An 18,807-nucleotide genomic window follows, 5' to 3' on the forward strand; every position below is an offset into this window, starting at 1 on the left:
TCACGTAACGAGGTTAAGGATCACACGACTCCTTATCCGATTTCAAACGCTTTTCGGGTGACGTGTCGCCCTGTATTCCCCATTTCTCAATTCATACTTCGATACTTTCGTATTTCTTCATTTGCTGCGTGTCACTGATAATGTTCAAAACAGCTATTCCATTCAAAGGTATGTTCTTTCGTCGATGGGCATCTCACACTTGCTCAATTAAAGCAGTCGCATTATCATTCTGTTGCCATTTTTTGCTTTAAGTTTTTCCTAGCTGCATCAGAATTCTTGCATGTGTGACGGGTTTGTTTATGCGAATGTGAAGCTTGTGTAATCATGTATATTGCTGTAAAAGATTATGCAGTGCAATTCTTGGGCCAGAAATTGGTTCTTGGACTGAAGAAGTCTATTTCAGGAAATTGTAAAAGTGGACGTTTTTGGAGGGTTATGGCCTTTAGTATAAGTTTTCTTTGGAGGCTTTTTACCATTCTTGATTGCTCAAAGAGTTTAATATAATTAAGTTTGCATTTGGCAGTCATCATAGTGAAACATGGCTTTTCCTCTGTACTCGGGAGAGCTTTCGAATGGCCGAACCATTATCTTTCGTGCTAAATTGCCACTGGCTAAAAGAATGTGTTCCAATAAATGGAACCCCCGACACTTGGAATTGTCGAAAGCTCCTCAATTTTGTGAAGGGTTGGGGTTGAAATGCTCGAATCTGTTCTCTCGAGGAATGGATAGGATTTCTTCAACCTGTCCGAGTAATGCAATAATAGCTGAGGTGACTTGTACTTTTAGCCCTTTTTACTGCTTTTACAACATCGACTTTTACCTTTGGAACTCATCATAATGGAGATATTTGCAGGGCATAAAGAAAGTAAACTATGTAAGGGAGGTGACCCTCGTTGCATGGAAGGAATGGAGCTATATCGGGTGTGCAGCAGTCTTACTTTCATTGACATTGTTGATCATCCCTGCAGCTGATGCTGTGGATGCTCTCAAAACTTGTGCTTGCTTGTTGAAGGAATGCAGGTAAATAGACGGATACATGCTATGATGCTTGTGGAATGAGTAATTTTAGTAATTAGGAAGTGGCTTTAGGGTATCAACGCCCTGAAATCCCTTTACATGAGCAATCAGATCACTAAAAGTTGAAGTTCATTGCATTTCTCTATTTTGTGGTGGACTAATTTTTTAACATCTGGACATAGTGTTTACATGCTTGAAACCTAATGTGATTTTTCGAAGTTTTTGGCTTCTGGCTTTTGGTTTCCAGATTGGATTGTTATATTCAAAGGACTTGACTGATTGGTTCTGGATCTCCAAACACAATTAATTCTGCAAATATTGACTAATGGAAAAGGAAGATATATTTAGTAATATGAAATATAATATGAGAAATATATCAGCCAAAGATATATCCTTTTACAAGACGAATAAACTCACTCTCCTTGTCCCTAGCACAAGCTAGCAAGAACAAAACACAATAAACATGAATGAATCCCTTTCCCATTTCTCCCGCCTAATTTATCTTCTCCCCCTCCTAATCCCTTTCCTCTTCTCCAAGTTATTGTTTCTAGAATTCTCTTGATAAATGCAGAGGCCCAATTTATCTAGGCCCATGATACTAATCCCATCTTTAATAATCCAACCCAATTTTCTTAAGTGCCTAAACTTGACTAGAATTCATTCCTTGTCACCAAATATTCTTGATATTTGAATTAAATTTTGCATTGTAAGGGGCCATGAATGATTACTTCATCTTACGTTATCAAATTGCATGATGTTTGCACAGGTTAGAGCTTGCCAAATGCATAGCAAACCCATCATGTGCCGCTAACGTTGCTTGTCTTCAAACATGCAATAATAGACCTGATGAAACTGAATGCCAGGTAACACCGTCGTCGTCCTCTACCTTCATTGTGATTGTGTATCTGCCAGGTCGTCCTCGACCTTCATTGTGATTGTGTATCTGCCAGGTCCTTTTCTGATCAGAAGTAAATCATGTTTACACAGATCAAGTGTGGAGATTTGTTTGAAAATAGTGTCGTAGATGAATTCAATGATTGTGCGGTCTCACGAAAGAAATGCGTGCCTCGTAAATCTGATGTGGGTGAATTTCCGGCTCCTGACCCTGCCGTTCTTGTGCAAAACTTCAAAATCGATGACTTCAATGGAAAGTGGTATATAACTAGTGGTTTAAATCCTACATTTGACACCTTTGATTGCCAATTGCACGAGTTCCATACCGAGTCCAACAAACTTGTGGGGAACTTGTCGTGGCGGATAAAGACTCCAGATACTGGTTTCTTCACTCGATCAGCAGTCCAGAAATTTGTGCAAGACCCGAAATATCCTGGGATATTGTACAATCATGACAACGAGTTTCTTCACTACCAAGATGATTGGTAACTCTACTTTTTTAACATGATTCCATTATATTGCATCTGGCTGTGATGTATTAGCTGTGTTTGGTTGGATTTTGAGTGGAGATTGATTGCCAGACAAACTTTGAAAATTAGGTTTGTTTTTCTCAAAAAGTTTTACAAGCTATAGATTTTACGTTTCAAATCAATTATTCAACTTATAATAACATAATCACTTTGTCTCTCTCTTTTTTTCCCAACAATTGATAAGATTGTGTTTTGATTTAGATATTTGGATTTGTGGGAGAATTGAAATCCAAATGACTACGTTGGAAAGTGTGTTTGATATTGAAGAAAAAATATGCTTGAAACAAATAAAAAAGACTGAATAAAAGGCACCATAAGTTTTCATTCTTGAATACTGTACTTGCAAATGTTGCCTGGATTGTAACTGAATGATTAGCATCCGAAATGAACCTGAGCAGGTATATTCTCTCATCCAAGGTGCTTAATGAACCAGATGACTACATATTTGTGTACTATCGAGGAAGAAATGATGCCTGGGATGGATACGGAGGCGCTGTGCTATACACACGAAGTCCTGTTCTGCCTGAAAGCATTGTACCTCAAGTGGAAAAGGCGGCTCAAAGTGTCGGCCGTGATTTCAGCAAGTTCATCAAGACGGATAACACCTGTGGGCCGGAACCTCCCCTTGTCGAAAGAATAGAGAAGACGGTGGAGGAAGGCGAGGAGATAATCGTTAAAGAAGTTGAAGAGATTGAATCTGAGGTGGAGAAAGTGGCTAAAACTGAAATAAGCTTGTTCCAGAGACTGGCAGATGGATTTAAAGAGCTTTGGAAAGATAAAGACTATTTTTTGAGGGAGCTGAGCAAAGAAGAGATGGAGGTTTTGCGCGAGCTTAAAATGGAAGCTGCTGAGGTTGAGAAACTCTTTGGGAGAGCTTTACCAATAAGAAAATTAAGGTGAGTTATAGTAGTTTGTGTCGTACAAACAAAGTTTAATGAGAGCACAAAAACGCTGGAAATCCACGTTTGATCTTCTTGTTTCAATAACATTTTCTGTGTAAATTCCTGGCAATATATAGTCATAGCATTTCCCATTTTTGGTATATTGGATCCTTTCTTTTTTTATTGGTAGGATCATTTTCATTTTTTGGCTATCTGATTCCATGTATCATGAGACAATAAACAATTTTCGTAAAACGTAAATAAACATAATGTGGGACTAGATGTTAGAGTTTAGTTTTTCAGGCTCTCATCTAGTTGGCTTGGTGCGAGCATGATGAAATATTAATGGAGTAGACAGAGTCAGAACAGGGATCTAAGAACTAAGAGGTGTCAAATTCGGGAGGAACCATAAATGTGGAGATGCCCATAACAGTATACAAGATAGGGGTATTGGTCAAGGGGAGGAAAGTGATAAAGGGTTGTGCAGCAGTGACTGAACCTGGTGGTGACAGTTTTGTGGAAGGTTCTAACGGTCTCGCTGTTTTGTCCCAAAATGAACGAGGCAGTTTACCTCTTGAGAGAGACCCCACAGGCAAGGCCCTTCTACACCCAACAGTCAACACAAGATCCATATGTGGCGGAACAACAGGGTATTCTGCCTAACATTTAGTGCATTTTCCTTTTTTAAGAAAACCATCCTAAAACTAGTATCCAAAGTACCCGCCTCATATGTCCTTTGCAACTACCCTTGCTTTATTGCCTAGCTGCAAGTAGATCTCACCTTCTCTCAGTCTCCTGCTTCTCGTCATCAATAGCACATAATTTTGTAAAGCATAGCCCATATTAATAGAGTCAATAAAAGCATTAAACTCATTACAAACCCGAAAAACCATTCATTACGAACACTGTGAAGTATGCTTGAACTCGTATGTGTTTCTTATGTTATGAATCGAAAGCTTGAGATCTTTGAATATAAAAAAATTAATTTTCGCTGCGCTTAGTTCTGAAATTCCAAAGAATGCTGACAGCACTAACCATTCTAGCATCTTTACCCCTTGCTTGTTTAGGCCTATTTCTTGTGTTCTTTTGCAGGTATGAAATTCCTTGCTGTGATTCGCCTATTTCAGCCTATACATATGCTTGAATATTAGATTCCCCCCCCCCCCCCCCCCCCCCCCCCCGGTTAGGTGTTCTACACAATCTTGAAATGGCTGCTGACACTTCGAAGGACCACAAGAAGCAAAATAAAGTTCACAAATTGATTAATCTACCAAAAAAAAAGGTCCTTCGTTTGGGAAGCAGTATCCAAATCAGAGTAACAGAGCCAGTGCCAGAATATGAATGAATGGTGGACCAATTTATGGCTACACCAGTGGGGATGACTGAATATATATGCTGATAATAACTCTCAATCTAGTTGCAACAACAGTACTCAGAAAGAAATCAACACGGAAGGCTTTAAGATATAGTGGATGATCGAGTAAAAGTTTCTTTAAAAGAAGTTGAAGGTTTACATCTCTAATCTGGGTGTTATGAGGCACAAAATCGAACCTATTCATCCTTGCTTAATCCAATTTATAAGAAGTTGAAGATTTACATCTAATCTAGGTAGTATGAGACACAAATGCAAAATTATGCATCCTTTCAAGAATCCCACTTGCTTTCCTCTTTGCCCTTGAAGTTCCTGTTTGTGCTACCTGAGTGAGAATTTCACATGCATTCTCGACCCCCCTAATCTCCCTTAACTTTCTTCTATCATTATAACACATTGTGTAAAGAATCGCGACACAAGTTTCCTTGTTATGTTCATCAGTGTTGTCCATAAGTATATTGAAAAAGTGGACTATCCCACCGTGCTCTTCTATCTGTTCGATAGCCTTGTGATGACTAGAAAGTTTAGCAAGAATCTTCAACATTTCATCTGTAAGTATAGAACCTGTAATCTTGCACATCAAAACAGCAATAGCTCCTTCAGAAATAGCTTTCTCCCGATTCTCAACCACAGTGCAAAGATTTTTCAGAGCTAAGGCTGCATCCTTTGAAACCAGCGGATGCCCTTCTTCAAGAAGATCAATTAAGAGCTTAACAACGCCCAATTTTCCTAATTCGTGTTTCTTTGAGTCAAGGGCTGATAATAAAGAAAGTACCACAGCAGCATGGCTTTTAATTTCAGTCCTATTGACTTTTAAAGACTCCATTACGAGTGACACCGCTGATGGAATTTCAGATACCATATTCATGACGTCATTGTCATGAATGGATATATTCAAAATCGTTGCAACAAAATCTTCTTGAAGATCATCATCAGAGTATATCTCCTTGAGTAAAATTGGATTGAATAACTGAGGAATGGCGTATGAAACATCTGCAAAAAGAGCTTTGAAAGATGGAAATCTATTTGTGAGCATTCGGAGTTCTTTTCCTGCACTTTTGGCATCAGAAAGAGAAGAGGATGATAACTTTTCGAGAAGTTCAATCAGATGATCCGAGTTTTTGGCTGTATTTTCTTGATCGTTATCAATTATCCTGCATGGCACCTCACAGTTATGCAACTTGCACCATTTCACCACCATATTCTTGATTGAGAGATTCGGTATAAGAACAGTATGGGGCAGTAATTGATTTGTCCGAGGGCACGTCTGATGGCCATCTTTCAGCCCTTTCTGGATAAATGGCTGATCATATGTCTGCAAGATTCCAACCCAAAAATCTCATCACGTATCATCCAAAACGCATAGAACAATATGGTATTATAGGCTTCAATAATGGGCAAAGGCAGACATATTTCACTTTTTAAATTTAAATTCAAAACTTTGGATATATCAAGAAATGCTTTGGATACATCAAGAAGAGCTTTTTAATCCCATTCATTAATCCAAGAAAAGTTGAAGTAAAATCTAGTTTTTGCCTCAGTATTGTTCATTCGTCTTCCATTCATAATATATCCAAAAACTTGAGTCACATACCTTTCTTTCCCCATCAAATATAGAACTAACCATCAACTAAAAATTTAACAAACTAGCAACTGATTATTATAAAAACAGTGCTAATAATAAAATGTGCTGACATCGAAAGATGAGTATAAAAATGCAAAGATAAAACGAAAGAAGATCATAGGTACTCCATATCCAAGATTCACAAACAATTTCCTTTTTTTCTCATCGCACAACGAACAAACAAAAATCCAAGCCGATCCAACCTGACCAGAGGCTAAAACAACAGGTTCTTTGAAGAGAAGCCCAGAAATCGGGCACCTGAATTCAACAGGTACCCCTTCAGAATCCTCGCTCAAGCCATAGAGACCCTTCAATTTCTCAGATTCTTGGGGCTGATTTGACTTTGAGTTTCTAAGTACAAACAAAGTTCTTATTGCATGATCAGTAACCTCCAAACAGTAATAATCATCACTCTCATCTTCTTCTACAATGGCTTCCACCAATCTTTGCAACTCTTTCTTGAGCTCTGTAGCACCCTTTGCTCCTCCTCCTTTTTCGGCCATTCTCCAGGCATGAATTATATCAACAGAATTTGAACTGAGGATTGCGAGATTGTTTCTCTAAAATTCATACTTTTCTTGCTTTTCTTTTTCGTTTTATCATCACTGCCACACTCATATGAAAAACGGTTTAATAATAATATATTATTATTATAAAAAAATTTGTTGGTAGTTTTTCACTTTAAATTTCGATTTGATTTATATATTGTATGGTCCTTTCCATATTCAATATCTGATAAATTGCCAATTCTTCTTATGTTCACGAGTTCTTGAATTTTGTTGATTTGGATAGAAATAGAAAATTTGTGTTTTTTTCTGGGTCGGTATGTCTGCCTATTTGGTGGCAGCATGAGGCGGCACGTGTTTTTTTTTTCGTTAAAAAAATAATATTAGCAATCTATATTTTCTAAATTAAAAAAAAAAAAACATTTCTTGATAATTAAGTAAAGAGGGTAGATGCAACGTTTTTGTACAAGTCTATTATTAGAAAAAGGTTGGTTGGTCTAAATAAATTAATCCATCAAATAAATAGACTTGAATTGGGTGTTTTCATGCGTGTAACTTCTTCTTACAAGTTCGACATCTTTTCCTTTATATCATGTAATAAGAGTAGGTTTTATGTGAGACCGTCTCACGGATCTTAATCCGTGAGACGGGTCAACCCTACCCATATTTACAATAAAAAGTAATACTCTTAGCATAATAAGTAATACTTTTTCATGGATTACCCAAATAAGAGATCCGTCTCACAAATATAACCCGTGAGACCGTCTCACACAAGTTTTTGCCCATGTAATAATTAAAGTTTGGTTTATATTTTTATTTTTAGTGTATTTTATTTAGAATGTTGATACGACATCTTTCACACTTCTTAATGTTTGATGTCATATCATCGATATGGGACGTTAGGTTAATAATCCGTTTATCAATTTATGATATCACATTAGCATATCAACGAGATTAGATTAAAATCAAATTTTGATTACTTATAAATCCTAAAGCGAAAATATGTTAGGATGATGAATTTTGTAATTTTTCAAGATATTTTTGCCTCTATAATTTTATTTTCTCTTTTGTTTTAGTGGTTAGTTTTTCAATGCTGTGACCTTTTTTTAAAAAAATAATTGTTTCTCTATATAAAAAGTGACATCAATTAAAAATGTCAGGATAACTAATTTAATATGTTTTTTTTATTTTACACATTATTAATTTTTTACAAGTGTCATTATTAAGTATTTATAACAACATTTAATTAAAAGTGTACAAAAAAGTGTCACAACAACCATTTATTGTTGTAGTGAAATTTCCTCGTTTTCAAGATTTGTTTTTTAGTGGCTATAAGTGGGATCTTTGTGTTTGTGCATGAGTAGCAACTTAAGATAATAATATGAAAATAATATATAAAACTGGACATCGAGATTTACTTGAAAAATCTCAGCGAATTATTAGGATAAAAGTCATGTACAAGATTAAAAGAATTTCAGTATAATATTTTATGGTGTACAATCACTCACTGTGTTTCCAAAGATAACATGCATTCTCTTAGTACAGTAAAAAAACATCTCGTAAATATTATAAAACTAAGCACTCAAATGCTATGAAATGAGAGAAAAACTCGAATTGAATGATTTCTAAAAGAGAAGAGAAAGAGAACTCCTCGTCAGCGTGAAAACACGTCTTCCTATCTGAATGCTTATGTTGTCAAATTTGATACACAAAGCTACCGAATCATTTCGCTCAATAAACATGACATCCAACTACGAGCATCAATGCATTTAATTCATTTCATGTGTTGTCATCCATTTCTTTGCCGACACTTTGTTCATGCACAAGCCGGAATTTTATTTTCTTTAGCTGTTGTTAGGATTATGCAATGCTTGGTGATTAAGCTTTTTCTGTTATTTCCTCATATTTCTTGTTGTTTTTTAGTCTTTCTTGGAGCCGAATGTGGATGAAGTTATACTCTTGGTTTTGTTGTGGGCATTTTAATGTTTTACTAGATGATTCGTTGAGAATCTTGGATTCTAGACCTTTCCTCTTTTTGGTATATCTTTTCGGGAATGGATATGTTTTTATATTCATGCACAACCATGCGTGTGTGTTGTTTATCTTTAGTGGGAAAAAGGTCGATTGCTTCAGAATGTAATAGACTTGCTAAATTCTAAATTTTATTAGGATTGATCATTAAATAATTAAAACCAAAAAAGTGAATTTACTTTTTGTCGCAAATTATTTGTGCATGATGTATGTGTGACGTCATTTGTGGTAATTATATTTAAGTTCTACGATCGTAAAATTATAATAGTTCACTTGTTGTGTGCGGGTAAATATAATATATTTGACCATGAATATTTTGATTTTCTATTTTAAAAATAAAAAGACAAAAAAAAAAACTCGTTTACTTTTCTTATATTATTGGTGTGAGATGTGATGTTTTGGCTCCAAAAGTCCATGTTATGTGAGGTGGATAGGTCCATAGTTTTGATAGGTTGGTAAATTGTTAACTTAACCCAAGTTACGTAATTCATATAGAACGAATATGTTGATTTGCCTGAGGTTGTGCTTTTTCATACATTCTTTTCCGATAAAAATATGACAAAAATTTATGTGAGACAGTTTCACAAATTGTATTTTGTGAGACAGATCTCTTATTTGGGTCATCCATAAAAATGCATTATTTTTTATGCTAAAAGCATTACTTCTTATTGTGAATATCGATAAGATTGACTCGTCTCACAGATAAAAATTCGTGATACTGTCTCACAAGAGATTTACTCTAAAAATATCTCTAATTATGGTATAAATATCTCTAATTATGGTATAAATAATAGTTTTCATTTTCATAAACTAGGTGTCTTTTTATCCTGATATGATACAATATCATATATGAGTAGCATGTAATGTGATGTTTAAACCAAGTAATATGCAATGCAAGATATTTAGTTACTAAATTGAAATATGTAGCACAACGTGGAAGGAAAATATTTCACTTGGTTTTCAAAAGAGTGATGAATTACTAAAAAAGAAAAAAAGAAGAGTGATGAATTGAAGGTGGAACACTAAGGGAGACAATTGAATACTGGGAATTCAAAAAGGAGTTGAAATGTTACATCAACTTTTAAAACTATATAAATTATGTTCTTCGTTATTTTACCATTTATTTAGCAACCAATATGCATTTTATACGTTTAGAAAATTAGCATCCACATAATAAGTTTACATCACATGATCAATTGGGGATATACAAAATCCCAACATCATAAAAAGTAGAATAATTCTCAGCATCAATCTCAACATACTCCAAATATGTTCCAAGACTTCTTCGACAACTCTAAATTACATAGCCCTCAACCTAGAGTACTCCTTCCCATAATCTTCCAGAAGAACTCTCGCCAACATCCTGACCTGTTATCAACCACATACAAAGGAATAACCGCTCTCGAGGAGATGGCAAAATAGATAAGCGAAAAGTAACAAAGGATCAATGTTCAACATGAATGCTAACAACGTACTTCAATGTTACATAAACGAAAAGTATTGTATTGACAAAATAGATTTTATTTTCACGCATTGATGTTTTTATGAATACGTCAAATCACACAGCCATGTAAATGTCACATAAGCCATGTAAGTAACCTAATCGCATTACAACACTGTAGATACATAGCGTACTTTAATCGGTTGTAACATACCTTATCGAAATAGTCCAGTGGCTACAACAGAAGCTGGTATTCATAGTGAGGAGGTGATCACTCTACAATATCAAATTGCAAAACTAAAAAAAATTAATCGCATGTTGGACTTTCGAATTCGCATAAAATGGCTTAAACTTGTCAAACCCAAGCATAAACTCGAACCATATGACATTGAGCTAGGTTCGAACAACATACATTAAACTAAGACAGGCTTTACTCGCTCAAAATATGTGGCTCGAGTCTCAGCACAAGCCAAATACTTGGTGTAGGTGTGATTTATGGTTCAAAATTTTCACCAAAATCCTCGATGAACAACAAAAAATTACAATATTATAAACCATGTTATCAGCCTCTAAACATGATTTACAAATATTGAAACATCAAAAAAATCCAAAGATAAAGGCTAAAACTCGAAACACACAGCAATGATACTTAGACATAACAATATGCAACTGATATCTTCGTAAAAGTATTGTAAAATATTTGTATAAACTACGAACCATGTTCTACCATTTTCGGATGAAAAAATAAAAAAATGATGAAAATTAATGTTTTCAAACAAATCTTGCGTCAAGACAGAGCATGAAGAGAGGAGCGCAAAATTATGTATGGATCATCGAGATACCGAACAATCAGAGCTTAAAATGAAGTTAAATAGCCTGGATCTCTCTCTCTAGATGTTTAATGTGATGGTGAAAAGTTGTGAAATGCCACGAAAACGTTGAGATTTGACTTTAAAGAAATATATCACAAAGGAGTGGATTTGTGCCGGGTCTGGACCTATTGTTTTGAACTTCAACCAACTTTGACTCAAAAGATTTAAGGGGTCCGTGCAAGGTCCGTGCAGGGTCTGTGCACGGTTACATGTGTACTTTGCCCATGGAACAAAAAGAACTCTATGTGTCATGGCATCTGTGCAACCTCTGCGCCATTGTTCGTGTGCGCTTTGTCCAAGAACACAAAATTTAGCATTTCGTGCGGTGTTTGTGCAAGGTCCGTGGACACCATTAAACGATATACTAACACACAAATGTGACACGGGATATGATGCACATCAAAATTTAAAATGTTTTATGAACCACACATGATTAAAAGGCACCATAATTCTAGTAGTTGTAACTGATTTCATGCTTCAGCAATGTCATCATCAGAAGCACCACAAGTAAAGTCATCACCTGCAGGAAAACTTCTTGGACTGTTGCTATGCTTGACATGCTTGGGTTGTGGATCATTTACATCACTAAAAAATGACTCTTTGCGTTTTTTACTGCTTTCAGCCTCCACGTTTGCAAAGTTATGAGCAGTGCCCCAGGGATCATCACCAATTCCTCGACCTTCATTGACATCAACATCTTCAGAAGTGAATACAGCATCGATTTCTAGACCATTGTTCACAACAGCATCACCGATTTCTTGACCCTCATTGACATCAACATGGGATGAGAGGTTGGTAAAATTAGGTGCAAAGTTGATTCTTGGCGCGAACATTGATTTGTTGGCAAGAACCAATGTCTCTTCGTCAAATATTCTGATACCATTTCCTTCAAGAATCAATAGCCATGCTGCAATCAAGATCAGTCACAGTTACACCACTTGAACAAAAGCAAGAAAAGAAATGGGATTGAAATGAAATATAGCATGTTAGTGTAGTAGTGTCGATAGGAGTTTGGTGTAGCCATTATCTGAGTAGCTTAATAGTACCGTGATTCTGCAGCTTTCTATAAAAAAAAAATATGATTTATAAAACTGGGATACAATGGTATAAAACACAGTCCAGGTATACCAGCAACTCACCGATGAGAACTTGAGGATGCTGGATGTGAAGCCTATTGATTGGGTCCTCAATTCCAGCTTGAAGTTTTGCCCACTTAATTATTTCGGTGACTATTTGAGATTCACCAAAAGCATTAATATATGATATTGCAGTGGCGAAATCATTTGCAGACCTAATCCACAAATGAAAGGCATTACTTTTTGAGTTTGGAGAATTATATATGTAGACTTTAAGAACTTATCCCGTACAAAGCAAATCGAATCGCTTTGTCAGCAACTAACAGCCATAACAGAGCCACTTTTTTGGGTTGGTTGTCAGGTGAATGACTCCATCTTCCAAAATAAAATGAATAGTCAATCAATACCACAGCATCATACAGCACTTTCCGTAGAAGAATCTCATCTGTAGGGCACTGCAACAATCCTCAAGTTCAGTTTGCGGAGCATAAAAACTTTGAGATTTTTATAAATTATTCTCTAGCATGGCACCAAATTAGAATCATGAAAGAGTTCCACTATAATAAATTATTTCCAGAAACTACACTGCAAGATCCTTTGAAAAAATTTCGATCGTGTCAAGTAAACATGATCTATGTCTTTTTACCAAAAGTAGCAGAGTGACGTGCCACCAAATTAGAATCATGAAAAGGTTCCACTATAATAAATGATTTCCAGAAACTACACTATGCAAGATCCTCTGAAAAATTTTCGATTTATAGATGAAATAAATTGTGTCCATTAACATGATCTATGTCTTTATACAAAGAGTATCAGTGAGACATACCAATAAGGTTTTAACAGGCAAACTTGGCTCCAACAGCGTTTTGAAGAGTATATCTGTCAAGGAGCACACCATTTTTTAAGTATATTGTGTGAAAACACAAAAGCGAAGTACAAATATGGAATTTCATTTAGTGCAGGTAGAGACAATTTCTAGAATGAATAGGAACATTTAAGCAAAACTAGAGGGAAGAAAATTATTGGTGTTGAAGAAAGTTATCACTCTGAGTTGTCATTCAACCAAATCTTTTAATTTGGCTGGATGTGAATCACACTTTCTTAAGGCAATGAGGCATTACTAGAAGATGATCAAGTCCACAATCACGAGCTTCCGTTATTGTACAAAGAAAAAATGCACAAGGTATTTGAAGTGAGTTCCACTTTTATCATGTGAACAAAGATATTTCTATTCAATCACACTCCTGACATTTAAATTATAGTTGTTCCAATGTGCAATAGAAATTAAACATAATACATGATGCACGGCCTGATAAAGCCAAAACACCATAGCTAAATAGCAAGAGTACGTATGCATCGTTTAGCCTGTACAAATTAAGAAATTTGAAGTTGGCACCTAGAACCATAATTGTCAAAAGTGCAAGACGCATTAAAGCGCTCAAGTGTCCTGGGTGCAATAAATAAAAAATATTCTAAAAATTAAAAATAAATTCAAATTCTTTTAAAAATATGAAAAATAAAAAATCAAATATTGAAATCATCATTTTTCAAATATCAAATATTAAAACGCAAGAGCAAAGGGCCAAGGTGACACACGGGCAGAGGTGATGGGAGGAAATGCTACGCGATGTTGGGGTTTCATGTGCTCTTTTTATGGGGAAAAGGCGACAAAGGAGAAACTGCACTTTAAGGCAATTTCACCTCTATCAGATTTTTTTTTGGACAAAAGTCTGTTTTCTCCTAAGCGAGCTTCAATGTGAAGAGCAAAGAAACGCACGAAGCACGCGCTTCATGGAAGTCGTGTGCTTTGAAGCGCACTGAAGTGCAGGCAATGCGCTTCGCTGTGCTTTGCACTTATTAAAGCGCACACTTCTTGCAATTTTGACAACTATGCCTAGGACTTTAATTTAACAACAAATTGTCTAACATTCTCACCAATAAAGTAAAAATATTGAAAACCCTTGATTGTCTGGATAGCTAAACTTAACATATCTCTCCGTGAGACCTCCTCGTTAAGGCCTCGATCAATTCTCAGGCATATCCTTAGAAGTAAAGTTTCATTCATGACAGCCCCAGCCAGATACCGCGGCTGCTCAATAACATCCTTTAGAAACCTGTTATTTAGAATTGGAAAGAATGTAGCCGAAACACATGCATCACAGATCCCCCTGGTCTGATCAATGGTCCAAACCCTTATTAAGTCCACAAAATGTTCCCCAAAATTATTCAACCCCTCATTTTCTCCATACAGATATTGCGAGCAATAAATGCTAAAATAACAAGCAAGTTTTTCTACAACACTCCCAATCTCTTCCAACAAGAGTGTATTCCTCTCTGACAAATTAAGCCCTAAACGATATAAAAGATAAAGAATGGGGGCAATCAAAGCAATTTTTTTTACCACACCGCATTGATGTGAACATTTTCTTATTAAATGCAATAAACTCTTAATAAGAATAAATCTCTTCTGAGGCTTTAAATTCTTGAAACTGGAGCTGTGAAAGGAAATCGCAACATAAAACCATAAAATCTCCAGAGGAGGATCTTTCAGTTCTTGTACCAATTTTTGGTACAGAAGAAATAAAGACGAGAAATCCGAGCCATTTTTAGGGTATTCACGCATGAAGTAACTTATTGAACATTTGATCACAAGATCATGACCCACTTTTAGGTTCCGACCATCGATCAAGTTCATGACTGGAGCACTCATATTGCTTTAAGGGGGGGTCAAACTAAGCTATTGTAAAGATTAATTGGTGTTGCGTGTATGATAGGGAGACTATGGAGAAAGTTTGGTAGGTGAATACAACTGAGAAGCAATTTTCGCCAATGATATAAAGTGCGATGGAGAGAAATTTTCAAATGCAAAAGCGTGCAAAGTGAGAGCAACTTTAAGGAAGGCAATTTACTATTCTAGTAATTCGAAATCCAATTATAGCTTGCTTGTATGTTATACATTACAATAATTAGATTTCACAATTAAATGCGTTGGAAAGAAGAACACAGTTAATTGGAGGAAATTTTATATGCTAAGATAAATCGACTAGTTCACATAGAGCCTCTATTCCACTATTTGACATATATGCATATGGGAAAATTGATATTAGCGCTGATTTGGTACATAATAGGCTACTTAATCTCATTCGAACAACTTTAGAAAGACAAGATTCACGGGGCTAATTCATTCTGCAACAACTTGCAGAATATTAATTCAAATGAATCACGACAATGTCACAAAAGAGAACCATAGGGGCACCATAAGCTTATCGAGCAATGTGATTGAACATTGACAAAAGAAAATTGGATTCAACATTGAAACTGTAACTTGTATCAAATGTTGTTGACTGATCTATTTGTATTCCATCGCCTCTTCTAATATCACTTTCTATGATAAGGTTGTTACTTTATGTCCTGTAATATTATCAAACTCCTTGAAGCTGTATAAATATGAGGGCTCCATACCACGGCTATCATTAGTTGTTTCACCAATTTACTGCCTCACAAGTGCAAAAAATAATCTATCAATCACAGCCCTCTCACCATCCATGAATTTTCAACTGCCGAACTACGCATGGTATGACCTGCTATATCCCAAGTCTTCCCGTTGTCAGGCTTATGTTCTACGTGCAGCATTCAGACCGAATGTCTATATGAAATTACAACCCATGCTGAATTTATTCCTTAATCATATGAAATGAAATATAAAAAAATATAAGTTGATTCCACGAGCTTTCACAAGCTGTGTAGAGTAGTTTTGCATTATAAGAAACCCTTCATTACCAGATATTTACTTCAAGGACATAATAACAACAACAGAAAGGTCTTTTTTTTTCTGGATTTCGCTGTTCCCTTTTTTATATAGAGGACTTATTCAAAGAAAACTAGCATAAAACTCAGTTCTGTTGCTTAAAACCAGAGCCTTTATTCTCTTGCAAGACACTGAACAATTTGAAGCACGTAATTCTCTTGAGAAAATAAATCTAAAATAGTGCAACGTTACCATAACGTAGAATTGCTTCGAATTGGTATAGATTTTGGGGAGTATAGAAGTTTTGTAAGTGTTGTGATAATTCAAGATTAATAAATTTTCGTTTTATACTTTGATTACAAGTAAAATATGAAGTTAATGAAACCTCACCTACAAAGAAGCAGTTAAGTAACGCCTTGATCATGCGAACAGTATGAATTTTTGTGTCTTTAAAAAAATCTTCTTTACTCTGACCCGTACCAAAATTCAGACACAGCTTCAGCAAAAAAACTTCACATAAAACTATCCCTACAAACTCCTGCATCCCCTGCCTCGAATTCACCCCCCTCCAAATGCAATCACTCGAAACCGGAAAAAACACAGTCAAGTTTTCCCCGATACTGCGACTCCCACCACCTCGATCAGCAGTCCATACACGAACCAAATCCTCAAAATGCACAGCCATGTTTTCAAATTCCATAATTCCTTTCCCATAGTCATGAATTCCAGTGAACAACGTGATATGATTAGTAATATTCTCCAACAATTTACTGACTTCATATTTCACACTTAATTCGTTTTTTCCAAAATCATACAAGATATTGTACAACTCGTATACAACAGGAGCAAGCAGCACGACCTTTTTTGACGTGCTACTCAAATTAGAACACGAAATATGCAAATTCATCAAGTCTTTTACTATGAGAATTCGAGTGGGAAGGTCCTCCTTTTGTGAGCTGGACTTTGCGGCGTGAAACGTTACCGCTGAGTAGAACCATGTAATTTCGACAGGTGGATCGAGCATTGTTTGTATTAAACGGAAGAAAATCGTCTCAAAAAACGAGAAATCGGAGCTCCCATTTTTGTGCAGTTCAAGGAAGTGCTTGATTGATTCCTTTAACATAAGTTCCTGATTCTGAACAACGGAATTCATCGGCTTTGGGGCCAAGAAAATGAGGGAAATGGCAGGAGATCGGTGGTAAAAAAAGGCTTGAATTTGCCTACTTCAAGGATTCTTCAGGCTGAAAGGTGGAGATTTTAGGCTTCAAATTCAGTTTAATGCCCTAAAATGGACATAGTTGAAAATTTGGGGATTTGTAACGGATCAGTTATTTGAATTTCCCCACAGTATTTGAATTATATATTATATATTTTAATTTTATTGTGCATTCATCGTGTGTATTGTGTGCTTGTCTCATTCATTCTTTGTGCGTAATTATTTTTTAAGTTTGGTTAATTTTTATATAAAACTATTTTGAGTAGGTCTTTTGTCAAACGATCTCACAATCTTTATCTGTGAGACGGATCAACCTACCGATATTCACAATAAAAATTAATACTATTAACATAAAAAATAATATTTTTTATGGCTGACCAAATAAGATTTTTGTTAAAACAAAATACGATTGAGATTCATACAAATTTTTGTCAGATATAAGATAAGTACAAATATGAAGGGAGTGATTGTTATTTTTAAATTCATTTGTTTTTTAAATTGTCATAAATCACAAGGTTAATAAATTATAATTAACTTTATTTTATTTTTTTTTACCGAATACACGCATCGTGTGGTGCATAATGCGCTAACATATATAATTCATTACAATTATATTATTAAAAATCATTTATCTTTATATGAAATATATTTGAATTCACTTAATATTTTATATATTTAACCAAGTAAAAAAATTTTGAAATCACATTCGATTCAAAACAATCAAATCGAATAGATAATTAAAATAGTCCATTTCCACGTTGACCTGATTAAAAAATAATTGACAAAAATTTGTGTGAGACGGTCTCACGAGCTGTATTTTATGAGACAGATCTCTTAGAGCACCCACATTGGTGCATTCATGAGTAATTATTAACATCAATTAATATTCATGCACCAATGTGGATATATAAATTATTAATATTGGCTGTCATGTCAGCATGAAAATTAATCAGTATTAATCTCATTAATTCACATACTTTTTTTTAAAAAAAGACAAAAAAAGGCAAATGCCTCTTTTGAATATAAAGGTTGATATTAAATGAATGTGAGTGTGTATTAATAATGAGAAAGTGTTAATATAATGACTATGTGGCTCGCGGACCACATATTTTTTGAAAAGATGGAAGATTAATAACATAGATTAATGACTACGGATGCGGATGCATTTATTTGGGTTATCCATGAAAAAATATTATTTTTATGCTAAGAGTATTACTTTTTGAGTGGGTCTCATGTAAGACTGTCTCACGGATCCTAATATGTGAGACGAGTAAACCATATCCATATTTACAATAAAAAGTAATACTCTTAACATAAAAAATAATACTTTTCATGGATAACCCAAATAAGAGATTCGTTTTACAAATACTGCCTGTGAGACCCTCTCACATAAGTTTTTGCCTTACTTTTTATTGTGAACACCGATAGGGTTGACTCGTCTCACAGATAACGATTCGTGAGACCGTCTCATAAGAGACCTACTTAATATTAAAACCAAATCTATTATCAATCTTTCATAAATTAAAGATCGAATTATACGTATAAATAAATAAATAAGCTTTATCAAGCAGAGTTTTTGCTAAAAATAGTAATTTCTCG

The 18,807-nt window shown here is 35.2% G+C and overlaps 3 protein-coding genes across 3 annotated transcripts; 1 reads left to right on the top strand and 2 right to left on the bottom strand.

The window, feature by feature from the left end:
• LOC140816682 (violaxanthin de-epoxidase, chloroplastic) lies at positions 1 to 3,485 on the top strand. The gene is made up of 6 exons (XM_073176080.1): positions 1 to 168; positions 524 to 769; positions 854 to 1,020; positions 1,784 to 1,880; positions 2,005 to 2,396; positions 2,840 to 3,485. The coding sequence occupies exons 2-6, from the start codon at positions 539 to 541 to the stop codon at positions 3,339 to 3,341; spliced, it is 1,389 nt and encodes a 462-aa protein (XP_073032181.1). The 5' UTR covers positions 1 to 168; positions 524 to 538; the 3' UTR covers positions 3,342 to 3,485.
• A 760-nt stretch (positions 3,486 to 4,245) lies between these two features.
• On the bottom strand, positions 4,246 to 7,010 carry LOC140817505 (U-box domain-containing protein 9-like). The gene is made up of 2 exons (XM_073177224.1): positions 6,522 to 7,010; positions 4,246 to 6,009 (listed from the first exon to the last, which is right to left on the bottom strand). The coding sequence occupies exons 1-2, from the start codon at positions 6,819 to 6,821 to the stop codon at positions 4,927 to 4,929; spliced, it is 1,383 nt and encodes a 460-aa protein (XP_073033325.1). The 5' UTR covers positions 6,822 to 7,010; the 3' UTR covers positions 4,246 to 4,926.
• A 2,975-nt stretch (positions 7,011 to 9,985) lies between these two features.
• On the bottom strand, positions 9,986 to 17,321 carry LOC140817431 (uncharacterized). Its single transcript, XM_073177100.1, has 7 exons — positions 16,383 to 17,321; positions 13,071 to 13,123; positions 12,536 to 12,699; positions 12,308 to 12,459; positions 11,689 to 12,075; positions 10,511 to 10,572; positions 9,986 to 10,223 (listed from the first exon to the last, which is right to left on the bottom strand). Exons 1-6 carry the CDS (start codon positions 17,143 to 17,145, stop codon positions 10,568 to 10,570), a joined length of 1,524 nt encoding a protein of 507 aa, XP_073033201.1. The 5' UTR covers positions 17,146 to 17,321; the 3' UTR covers positions 9,986 to 10,223; positions 10,511 to 10,567.
• Positions 17,322 to 18,807: the final 1,486 nt, after the last annotated feature.

This window comes from Primulina eburnea, chromosome 16 (assembly GCF_022965805.1).
Source record: "Primulina eburnea isolate SZY01 chromosome 16, ASM2296580v1, whole genome shotgun sequence".
NCBI lineage: Eukaryota > Viridiplantae > Streptophyta > Magnoliopsida > Lamiales > Gesneriaceae > Primulina > Primulina eburnea.

Excerpts from the sequence above, each read along its gene's own strand:
- LOC140817431 (XM_073177100.1), bottom strand. The coding sequence starts at position 17,145 with ATGAATTCCGTTGTTCAGAATCAGGAACTTATGTTAAAGGAATCAATC. Across the intron at positions 12,700-13,070 it reads TGCCTGTTAAAACCTTATTG|TGCCCTACAGATGAGATTCT; the intron begins GTATGTCTCACT and ends GGATTGTTGCAG. Across the intron at positions 12,460-12,535 it reads AAAGCGATTCGATTTGCTTT|GTCTGCAAATGATTTCGCCA; the intron begins GTACGGGATAAG and ends TTTGTGGATTAG.
- LOC140816682 (XM_073176080.1), top strand. The coding sequence starts at position 539 with ATGGCTTTTCCTCTGTACTCGGGAGAGCTTTCGAATGGCCGAACCATT. Across the intron at positions 1,021-1,783 it reads TGCTTGTTGAAGGAATGCAG|GTTAGAGCTTGCCAAATGCA; the intron begins GTAAATAGACGG and ends ATGTTTGCACAG. Across the intron at positions 1,881-2,004 it reads CTGATGAAACTGAATGCCAG|ATCAAGTGTGGAGATTTGTT; the intron begins GTAACACCGTCG and ends ATGTTTACACAG.
- LOC140817505 (XM_073177224.1), bottom strand. The coding sequence starts at position 6,821 with ATGGCCGAAAAAGGAGGAGGAGCAAAGGGTGCTACAGAGCTCAAGAAA. Across the intron at positions 6,010-6,521 it reads TTGTTTTAGCCTCTGGTCAG|ACATATGATCAGCCATTTAT; the intron begins GTTGGATCGGCT and ends GGAATCTTGCAG.